This window comes from Schistocerca gregaria, chromosome 3 (assembly GCF_023897955.1).
Source record: "Schistocerca gregaria isolate iqSchGreg1 chromosome 3, iqSchGreg1.2, whole genome shotgun sequence".
Lineage (NCBI taxonomy): Eukaryota > Metazoa > Arthropoda > Insecta > Orthoptera > Acrididae > Schistocerca > Schistocerca gregaria.
Window position 1 is genome coordinate 467,349,356 of NC_064922.1, and position 12,195 is coordinate 467,361,550.

At 37.8% G+C, this 12,195-nt stretch overlaps 1 protein-coding gene across 1 annotated transcript in view; it reads left to right on the plus strand.

Moving 5' to 3' along the window:
• Window positions 1-10,791, plus strand: part of LOC126355430 (uncharacterized) — a 1,825,973-nt gene extending 1,815,182 nt beyond the window's left edge. The window contains exon 16 of the mRNA XM_050005738.1: window positions 742-10,791. Within this exon, the coding sequence (XP_049861695.1) occupies window positions 742-806 (65 nt within the window). The 3' untranslated portion in view covers window positions 807-10,791. The remainder of the gene's footprint in view (window positions 1-741) is intronic.
• Window positions 10,792-12,195: the final 1,404 nt, after the last annotated feature.

Here is a 12,195-nt window from a genome sequence, read left to right on the forward strand (position 1 = left end):
CCGTAGCTCTGTAGAAGACATTGTTTTGGTCACGTAGCTTCCACACCACCGGCATTCTATCCAAATTCGCAACTGAAAGCTGGCTACAGGGCTGCCATTTGTCAGGGTTCTTCTTTCATCATAATGAGTATAGCTATATCGTAATGTTCATATATGCTGCATTGAATGGCTTGATATAAAGAAAATTTAGCTAATTTAATGCTTACAGAATAATACAATGTTTTATATTAGTCCCAGTACAGGCTACCCAGACCGGTGAGTCTTACTCAGTATTTTGTACATGTTGATTATTTTTGGTGAGTTACAAGCATATTTCCCATTGTAAATTTAGAGGTACTGTACTGACAAAGCATGATATGAAGTGGACCTGCTTTAAGTCCGCTGTAAAGCTATGACAAAATGAGAATTTTCCCAGATGATTTTATGTAGATGTTTCTTATGATTAAAAGCCTTACCAACAGCGAGAAACGTAACAGCTTCAATTATAGTGTGTAGTGCTCTAATACGTAACAACCACTCATGTCCCAAAAAACCGCTAAACACTTTTCTGTGTGAGTTCTGTGCAGACAGCAAATCATCTGAAATAATAACACGCCTTAAGCTTCGACTGCACACCATTTTTCAAACTTACCAGTGTTGTAACATGTCTGTCTGCGGCGTGCTCGGCGATGCTTGCACACCGCTGCATTCCTGACAGCTAGATGTATCTTGCGTGCTGAACGTTTGATTTTTGTGTTTCAGAAGGAGACCAGGACAAGACGCCAACCTCACCGACGCGTCGCAAGCTGCCTAAGACCCCGGTATAGACAGTAGCGTAGTTAGCTGGCACACAGCGCACTTTCATAGCTCTCACACACTCAGAGTCGTCCATTCCCGAGGGAAAGCACTGGCGATGTGCATCTACACGCCCCCACAACACCTCTCGGCTCGAGTGCACCAGCATTACAGTCTTTCAATATTTCTCTTAGCTGTTTCATAAGTTTTATAGACTGTTGCCCACCGCTACAAAAAAAAAGGCAGTTAGAGCACACTCCTCTATTTCCCCTACACATTTCTTAAGACGTTTACACAATATTTTCAAAAAACTCTCCATATTTTATATTTTATGCAAAGTTTGTACAATTATTTCTTTAATGTGTTCATTAGTCAACATAAAAGTGCAGATGTACCTGTTGTGGAGTTGGCGTGAACAGGCTGTGAGACTGATGCGGGGTCTATATGAAGCACATGAACATATCTAACGCGGTGCATATTTCTATAATTTCACAAATGGATATTACTATTACAGCTTAGCGTATAATTCTTCCACGCACTCAAGCACTTTATCGAGATCTCTCGCAGCCAAGTTCAAGACTCGTCTCACAAGCACAGTAACCCACTTACGTTGAGTAAAGACAACGACACTTCTGGGTCAGATCAGTGTGCGACAGAATGGGAAATTTGTCTGTGTTTGTGCTCTATCCGACAAAGATTTTCCACAAGGACTTTATCAAGCACATTAATCTCGAAACTTTCGCTACACACTGTGGCATATTTTACATGGACGTTGATTCCGGTTTATGTAGTTTCCTGCTGCTTACCTGTTGGGTACCACAAAGACATTCGGAAGCAGAGTACACTCTATAATTTCGGTTTCAAAATTTATGACGATCGTACGGAAAATGTTGACAATGATGCATCTAAGTAATAGCATTAACCTGCTGCTTTATTTTAAACTAATTTTTTTACAATTAGAAATAATTAACTAGTTCGCGAACAATATGTATGTGTTAAGAGGTATTCTGAGAGGAATGCTGGAAAACATATGATGTAAGAAAATGGGGACAAAAAAATCAGAATCTCATGGTTAGTAGGAAAAAGAAGTTTTTAAGTTCACATACTTTTAATGTGGGACAGAATGGCTGCTGTTCACGACATCTTATGGGTTCACGTATTTCCTGTAACGTCTTCATGCTGTCTTTGTAGACTTGGTTCTGAGTCGTGGCCTGTTGCGAACTACAGCTATTTGTTACCGCTGTTTACATTAGTATGTGTCGCGCTTACCCTTCGTAGTCACCTTGTTTTTAATGCAGCTTCGAAAGAAGCAATGTCTACAGCGGTACATTAATCTACTGGTTAAGTTGTTCAGATGCTGATGATTTCTGTAGATTTGTTCAAGTGTTCACTTAATATCTTCGTATTACTTACATGTATCGTATGTCAATAGACTTTTCACAAGAACACCCCTCGAATTCAAATCCACGAGCATAGTGTGAGCTAACTTCGTAGAATCAGGGATAATAGAAACCACGTTTGTTATCTGTTATAAACAACACATATTGTTGAGTATATGATGTATTTGTTGTCACCTCCCGACATTTTTGCCTAAAGTGGAAAACCAACCACTATGTTGTATTCCTGCCAGTAAACTTGATGCAGAGACATCTGATAAGTACTACGTATTTAGGAAGGCCACCGCCAGCAAGAGTATGAATTAAAACTTCATTTATTTACCATTATATGATGCTAAGCCATTCGGTACCATGTCTCGAACCAGGATGTGTGAAATACAACTGGCGGATACAGTTATACATTAGACGCTACTTTGTAGAGAATCTTATGGGCCCAGGAAAAGGGGTGTCGACTCTTCAATGATTTTGTTTCCTGTTACCTCGCCTTACTGAATGTATATGAATTGTATACATTCTTTTGCATTTCGGAGTCCTTCTACTGCGTTTTACATTGACGTAATTCTATTAATTACTAGCGCTTTATCTACACATCGTCACTGGAACTCCATACATGTAAATATATTTGCTTGAAATGTGATGCTATGCAAATGCAAATGCCATCCCTGAGAAACGTGTCAATGATACTGAACAGAAAGCCATTTTCTCACCCTGCAAATAAAGTTCATTAGGTAACGGTCTTCCAAAAGGCCGCCACCTCCATTCCTATAAATTTCGCCCATAACGCCCCACTAAGTTCCAACATGAAGATCAAAATAATTCTAGTATTTTACACGCACATAAAGCAGTTATAGGCGCAAACAGTATGACGTATGCATGTAGGCAGGAATAAAACCCAAGAGTGACAAAAAAAATAAATAAAATTATAATTAAATTTTGACTGTCAGACATCCTCCATACTGCAGTCCAATTACAAAGAGTTAAGGTAGAACAGAAAGCCGGAAGACCAGTATTTGTTATCCATAAATGCTGTTCATCTGATAAAGAACACTGTCAAAAGCAGGAGAGCTACTAAGACTTGTCATATATATCCCATTCCTAGGCAAACACTTCATAGCAGGAGTTCGCTATGAAACAAGTTATTCCCCACTGTACAAGGTTTCAGGTATGAAAGCGATTCGACAATCATTAATCAGCAGTTAAGTTAAGTAGTTTCAGAAACCTCTCTCAGGTTTAGTAGGAATACAAATCCGTAAGAGCACTTCTGTCATTCTGCAAAGACTCTTAATGTAACGCGAGGCTGTACAAAACCCTGAGCTACTTGGATCTACATTACCTTGTTAAATAGAAACATATACGTCGTACGGAAACACTTACAGTTATCACAGATAGTGAGCAGGATAATATCGGTTTTAGGAAAATTTTAAATCAGGTAAAGATCATACATATTGCTTAAGTGACGATTGTCTGTTCCAAAATTGTCGTAAGCATACTAATTGCAAATTTTTATAATGAAGAACAACTGTTCAGAAATTCCAGTGCCCTGGTTGGTTTTTTAAATGTTTTCGTTACCTTATTTATCAAATCTGGATTTTTGTCTAGATATTGATAATACGTGTGCATCAAGAGGTAAGTGTTATTTAATGTGTCATGGCTTATAAGTTCAGTAATTGCCAGACCATATACTCTCATTTGCTTAGGGCTACACAGTGTAGCTCTTCCTCCGTGGAGTGGCAAATTCGTGGTATGATTAGAATTGGTATAACTTAAATTTTTGTGTATCAGTATCAATCATATCATTTAAATTCAATAATATAGTTATTAATTTTCGATATTCCTTTGGAATTCATGTGTAATGTGCTGGTTATACAAAAAAGTTGAATTGTCGAGCATGTTAATTTATTTACGAACTTGGTGTTACCTGATACGGCAAATTACTTCTAAAAGCATGACGTCCCAAAGTATTTAAGTCCTATGGTAAACAACACCGACAATTTCACTAGATGTGAGTTTTCTACGAAAATCAAGATGCAGTGCATATGGTAGATTACAGAGAGCTTTGGATGATTTTGTAAGGAGGATTTACAGCGACTCCCTTTAAAATAATATGCAAAAACGTCAAGGTGACTATAAGTACTGTCGATATTGTTCGTTCACAGAAAGGCCTCAATGAAACTGTGCAAAGAAGAAGCAAGTGAAAGATGATATAAACAGGGAATACGTTTAGAGAAATAAGCCTCATAAATTCTTCCCACAAAGTGTAAAGGGATATACATAGCAGAATGGTAGTATCACACTGGTATAAATCGTGCATGACTCACTCTTTTCGTGAACTATTTAGTAAATGTCGTTTTAAAAGGTTTGCTTTTACGAAAGTAAAGATAGTGTCTTGGGAAACGATTTTCCTGGGTCTACTCTAGGTACTTTAACAACAATAAGTATAACTGAATTGATCATTTGTGGTTATCGAAGCCATAAATCCACCGGGAAAGTAGATGGATCGCAGTGTGTTAACATCTATATTCAGCATGAAAATTTTAAAGTAGGCTTAAGTGCATCACTAACGTTGAGTAATTGTTGGTGTCTTGTTCTCGTACTGCGAGTCTGTTATGCGGGATGCAGGACTCGTATAATTAATTGAATCTTCATCCAGAGTTGTGCGTGTCTTCTAAAATAACTACTGCTGAATGGAACAGGTTTATCAGGCACGTGTGTCCTGCTCAGTGTTCAGAAAGAACAGTCGCTAGATTCTATACATGTCACATTTATGTGCAAGGAAATCCTCTGTGGTTAATGACACATTCAAGTAATGGCTGCCAGTTTTAAAATTGAATTAAATGCCATGACAACTACGTGATGTTACTTCTCAGATCGTGAGAAATTATAAACGATGTTCGTGACTAAATCCTTCGACATAGACATTCGAAATTCACTTCTCATTTTCCATACGAAACGTTTGTCGTAGACATTCACATATTGTAAGAGTCCAGCTGTAGATCATCGACTTCTTCAAAATCACATTTTCGGGTAGCGAACATTGTCGGTTTCGCTATAGTTATTTCTGCGGCGTCCAGAATCCTTCAACATTTTTATTCTAGTTACTATGCAGTAGCTTTGATGTTATAACAGGAAAACGTTTAATTGGCTGCGTTTTAGTTGTAAAAATCAATACTCGCCTTCCTATTAAATAGCGTACTAACCGGCAAAACGAACTGAAGACCTGGCCCAGGTGACAGCATCCTCGTTTTTGTTTTTTTCGTACAATTCAGTGTTCCAAGTGGAGAGCTGTTACACGCTACACGTACACATTCCAATGCCCTCACTGCTAAACAACACTGGACACTGATCGACACTTCTGTCTCATAATACTTCTCGGACACTGTAACTTTGCCAGCATTATTCACAGTCTAACGTGTACTGATCCACATTTCGTCTAAACATCTGTCCCACATAGAGAAATCATTCCTCATAGTTAGCTAGCCTTGAAGTTTAATTCTGTGCGACAAAAGCTGCGAAGTTTACCAAAAGTTGGTATACTCTTGTACTGCTCAGCCTAATAACGCGTTTATCAATATCTCCAGTAGGATATTCATAGTGCTTATTCTTACTTAGGACAGATACCTCAGTGTAACCTATTTCAGCCTTGTGCCTCTTCTGTCATAATATAATCTGCACACTTTCTCAGCTTTGACAGTTTTTTTTTTTTTTTTTTTTTGCCCGTTCTGTCTCACTTTTCCTGCTGCATTGTCACTTCTTTCTCCTTTCTGTAGTCAACAGCTATAAGGACACTAGAAGCGAGTCGCTGCGGCTGCCTCTTACGTCATTATCAACGACCACTCTCCTTTCTAGTGCTGCGAGGTATCAACACGTACTACTTCGAACTAGACCGTCAACGTACCTAGTCATGTGACCAACTTATTTCTCACTAGGGCCGGGACTACGATTTGATATGTTGCTTAGTACTCGTACATTTCCCAATTTGTAGCGGCAAGGCTGACAGACTACACCACAACACTTATGTAGTGATATCATCGATCAGTTTCCCGCATTTACACAGCAGCCGTTTCTTTCTTTAAAAATCACGCGAACGTGTGTGTGTGTGTGTGTGTGTGTGTGTGTGTGTGTGTGTGTGTGTGTGTGGTGTGTATGCGCGCTCGCGTCATGATATTACTTCTAAAGGACAACTCACACCGTTTCCCCTGTAAACATGTCACTTAACTGCAAATCTCACTAAAATTCTCCATAGTTACTGACAAACAAACCTATCCATTACTTTCTTTCTACGAAAGGTGCAGCATCTACACATCCTTATTCTGCTAGAAAACTCTATCCTCTGTCATCTAATTTTCACTAATAATATCTCGTTCTCAAACTTTTAAGAGAACAAAATCTGATTAATACCTGGCTCTGAGTAGCTTGTGCATTATAATCGACTTTAATGACGAAAAAGGTGCCTTGTACCAAGAGAAATGAGTTATGATGTATTTGACACGCATCATAGCAGACTATTTTATTTATTTCAGATGATGAACGCTTAAGGCTCTATTGAAATGAAATAACGGATACATACTGCCGTCGTTGTTTTTGAAATAACAGAAATGCAAGAGAATTCAAGAAAATGGGGAGGGTGGACAGGAAGCTTGTCATGGTCACGCTTTTACAGTAAGTTTAGGCAAATTACGATGCTACGCAGATAACGTCAAGTATCATAGAATGATGTATATGCCATTTAGATGTACCAAACTCCTTGAAGACATCTGTAGCAACAGTAAACGTAGAAACTCAGCAGTTTTTCCATTATATCGAGGACATAAATGGCCTCCGTCGAATTTCTTCTGTGATGATTGTCCCATGTAGCTGGGACCCTTAGAATTCTGTAGAGGTAAAATAAATATTCCTACATTACAGAAGTTAGCAGGAAGGTAAAGTATAACTTAGAAATGAAGTCTCATTGGTATATAGTTTAGTAGAGTTTTTTTTACTGGAATTGCATACATTATATAGAATATATATGAATTCTAGATTTCATAGAATTTTGGTGTCCTTTAGGCATTATCAGTGGCTTTCTTCTAGACATCCTTGAAGTAGCTGTCTCGTGGGCTCTCGTTGCTGAACAAAATGCTTTTGTATTAGTGTCTTTCATATATCGTAGAATTCACCGTATGGTCACAACTGATTTTATTTGGACAGCTTACAGCTGTTATCAGACCTTATAGGGCAACGATGAACAAGACGCCTAGTCGTTAACTGAACTCATAAATAATTCACTTAACAACTATGCGTCCTCTGTGACAATGAATTCCAAGGCCTGATGATGGCCGAAAGCCATGTAAATAGACTCTGTTGTGACTGAGAGGTGAATTTTGCGATTCATATATGTATACCAAGGTCACCGGTCTTCTCCAAAGGTCGAAAGACCTCATTTGATGTCATTGTTCTCTTCATCATGAACTCCTGCGGTAGAAGGTTGTAAAACTTGCATTTCCGAGGCGCAAATAAGTTTAGTGACTTATCACCTCGGTATGAAGACACTCTGGAGCAAACAGCAGAAATGTATAAGTAACTACGTCGAAAAAAAGATCGGGGTATTGTGCCTTACATCGCAAGAAATAGGTTGGTAATTGAAAAGCAGGTTAATTTTGCAACAAAATTCCACCGAAATGTTATGAAGAGTTCATGCTATTATGAGAGCGTTGTGAAATGAAGTGACATCTGACTGTGGCAAAATTCTTCGCAATTTTAAAATATTAGCGCATGAGCTTAATATACTCATATATATGTAAAACTGCTGCCTGCTTTTTCTAGTAGCCTTAACTGCGTGCTGTGAAATTTTGTAATAATCTTGCTAAAGAGTACCGCTTTAAATTTTGTAGACAAGTTTCTAGTATTCATAACTGTTACACTTGTTAAATACACACACCCTCGACAGTGATAGAGCTTCTCTGAACAAAAATCGCTCAGAATGTGAGACTTCATCGCCCCTGGAGCGAAAGAGTGGCATAGCATATTTTCATATCTCTTATATACTTGTGATTCCGGTAAGATATTTATTCGTAGTTCAGTTTCCTCTCATTGGAGTTAACGACTATAATGTACACCTTTCCTTATCAGTGTGTTCTGCTCATGGGGGAAGTAAACTCCAAGCTAGAGATGCTATTTTATTTAGTAGACTATGCTTGCTATAGCTAGGCGCACATAGTTCTGTGTATATATACACATTGATTACGCATCAGTAGTTTGTATGACAAAGTAGGTAAGTTGAAAATAATATATGTTTAGAGAAGTGTGGTCATTTTTTGACCGCATGTGTCAGATGGGACAGTAGCTAGCAGAGTGACGTGTGTCGGCCTACTTGGTGTTGTAGTGAGCACAACCCGTAGAACTAACAAAACGTATTGTATATATCTCCCTAATGACTCCTTTTGTGTGCTGTCAAGATGAGACTATCACCCCAAAAATATGTTCTATTTTTATGCTCGATATTTTGTATTTCTATTTACTGACAAATATATTTTGTTTAATTTTGTTTTCGAGGCTATTTTTATATCTACATGGCGCAGCTTTTTAAGTTAATCTACAATTCGAAATCCCTTACATATCCATTTATGACTGACCCCAAAAACCTATAGGATTTTGTATTCACATACACTACTATTTTCTATAATGGAATTATGTGCTGAGAATATTTTCGTGAACAACAAATAATTTTGTATGTAGGCAAAGTGTCGTTCCTCCATGGGTAACTACGCCACAGCCACTAACGAAGTACCTAAATACTTCCAGTTATCGAGTCACGTACGGTAAAAATAGCAACAGGCAGCTTTCATCGCATCCTGTATCAGTTTTCCTTTCTGGGTTCTAGAAAGCAAAATGTTGACTATATCGTCACGTCTTCAGAATCTGTATTATTACTTTCTTTATTCCACAAGAGAGATATATTATTATAATAATTGTAAATGTACAGTAGGTGAATCATCCCGATCTCATCATTGTGGTCCTTACGTTTTCTATTACTTTCGATTCCCGTATGTTGTTTCCATAGGAAAACTCTAAAGCACAACGGCGAGTTACATTTGTTGGAAACTGATCTTCCACAAAATTTCTCAACTTTTATTTTTGTGCGACAATCATTTTTCACAGTAGATGTAGAATATTGTCTATTACTAAGCTGAAGGTGGTATACGTGAATGATTGTAATGGGCAAAGTTATTTTGTTCTTATTTGATTCTTGGTATTTGAACGTTGTGTAGCAGTTATTTGGCTGAAAGCATTCGTTATTTTGAAATGAAAACTATTTTTCTTCAATTATATCCTGAATTTTTTGACAGCTTTCAACTGTCCTTAACGTCTAGACATGTATTTATAATTTTATATTCATCACATTAGGCGTTTCTTAAAATTACCCACATTCAGTAAGCATTTTAAGCACTTGGACAACACAGTATAAGTTCAGTAAGCTACAGAGTTGCACTGTATATTGTTGTTACGTAAAGTGAGTAAGGTGCATTAGATACCGAGGATCAATTTCAAAGGCTTTCTGTAAGAAGAAAATTAATTAAAACTTATTTTGTGTACTAAACTTGTTCCTTGTATTCGGCATGAATCGTGTAAGGGTTTCCTATAGTTAGAGAAAACACACCCGTATTTTGTAGATGCAGAAGATATTTAAACTTCAGCGTATAATCAGTTAATACAGTGTAGTCTAATAAATTAATCCCAACATAAACAACTCACGATCGCAGTAGGTAGTCGTTTCTCATATTCTGGAAAACTAACATTGCTTTTGTCCCATTGCGGCAGATATAACTAGTGAATTAGTCTTTGTAGCTTGTAAGAATAAATGAAGTTTTCTTTACACTAAATTATGTATTTCCATTTAGAATGTTTTACGTCTATGGTGATTTTTATCCAAAAAATAGTTCTATGCCCTAATAGAATGTATCAAATGGATACATATCCAGGTCCCATTGCAGTTTTCGTTTCTGAAACTGAAAACATGAACTGAATCAGTACCCGCGAAAAGATTCCCTGCTCAGTATGTTTGTCTACTACCACTACGGCGATGTCCTGTACTAAAGTATCTATTTTATATTATATTTCGAGAAACAAAATTTCGAATATTTGATGTAGTACCTATATGAAACTGCACAAACATAATATTCGTACTGCTGTCTTTCATCTGTATGTCGTGGAGTTAAACTAGTGGACTTTATTCTGAATATTCTATGCATGACTCACTGGTGAATGGATTTCGCATGCCAGGCATGTACGACAAACACACATCCTGTTGTAGTAGATAACTGTTCTGTGTAACTGGATTTTTGTCTTGTACGGAGCATACTGGTAATGTAAGAACTAGTGAATTTGATACAAGCTTACGTGAATGGAAGGTAGAGAATTCTTTGACTTTCAGGTACTTGAAATTTATATATAAAAATTAATATATGTACATATTCTATTTATAATAACCGTATAGAAATGTGTATGAATTAATTTCAATGTTAAACTTAATACAAGTAAATCTATCAATATATAATATGCAAAAAAGAAAACTGTATTGAAGTTAGTAACTGCCTTTATTTTGTGATGTAAATATTTAATCAATAAACGCAATTTCTCGTGACCGGAAGTTGCTCTGTTCTTCAGAGGACTGCCCGCTATCCAACTGTCCCATCTGGCACTCGCGTCTCACGTGCTCTATGCGTGGTAACGCTTTTCTGTAGCCCGGGAGAACCGAGGCGTGCTTTTGTTTCGTGAGCACGGCCCTCCAGCAAGGACCACGGGGACAAAAAGTGCCAGAGGTTGTATTTGTTTGTAATGAGGAGGCCCATCCGCATAGAGTATGTGCATCTCGCATCTGCCTTTCGCACCATAAGGTGCTGATGTTCTGTTTGATGTTTTGCATGTGTCGTGCAGTTAGTCGGGTGCCGGACCCGGCCTTTTGATACGTTTGCACTGCATGGAGCATGTCACTCGCTACGTGCCAGAAATCCCATCCCAGACACAACACGAACACACGATGCACAACGCAAACTCTTCCTTAACTAACTACAGACATTTTCACTACTCAAAACATTTGTTCTGGAAGCAACTGTAATGGCACAAAGCCTAGTATAAAGTAACATTTTCTTCCATCAGTAACAACAAGTTTATTTTTGTCTGTTTGGAGTCTTGCCGTTTTAGCTACAGTGAACTATGAGCGACTTTATTATTCTTTAGGAACCATCAGCGACTACAGATGCCAACATCTCGTGATGGTAAGAGCTACAGGTAAAAAAATTAGTTATAGAAGTAGCCCTACTGCCATCATAAAGAGCAGAAAACAAGATGGAACAGACATTGCTACAGCGAGACCAATTTAGCTTTGGACAAGTGCATATTTAGCACATTTCTGACCTAGTACCTCCATATAGGAAAAGTATGGTACAGTCTCGACAACAACGGGAAAGTATGAAGAGACAGTATTCGTGTAATGTAGCATTCTTTATTAAGCTGATATAACTTAACGGGTGCCACTTACAACAATGGTACAGAAAAAAGTTAAATAGCCACATCATAAGCGTTGGGGACTAAAGCACAGCAAAGATGGGTCTAATTCATACGATTATAACACCATCCAGCTATTAAAAGTCATATATATTGACTATCAAAAGCTCTGCCTGAAATTCTGAAAAACTTTGACTTGCCTGGCTAGAGCCAGAAGAGGAAAATGTGTGATATTACTAATGCTTGCTTAATTGAGAAGACCCATTCTTCATATCATCTTTCGCTGAGGCGGAGTTTTTTTCCGTCTAATGGACTTCCTGAAATATTTAGTCTTCTAAGTTTTACAGTAACCTACAGCAGATTATATCAATATCTACAGCTACACCAATACTCCGCAAGTATGGCGAAGCATCCCCTTGCTATTCCAATTGCCAATTAGCTTGGGAAGAACAATTCTTTGGTACACCTCTATAAGAGCTCTAATTTCTCTAATCTTCTCGTTGTAGTCAGTTCTTAAGACAAATGTGGGAGGAAGCTATAT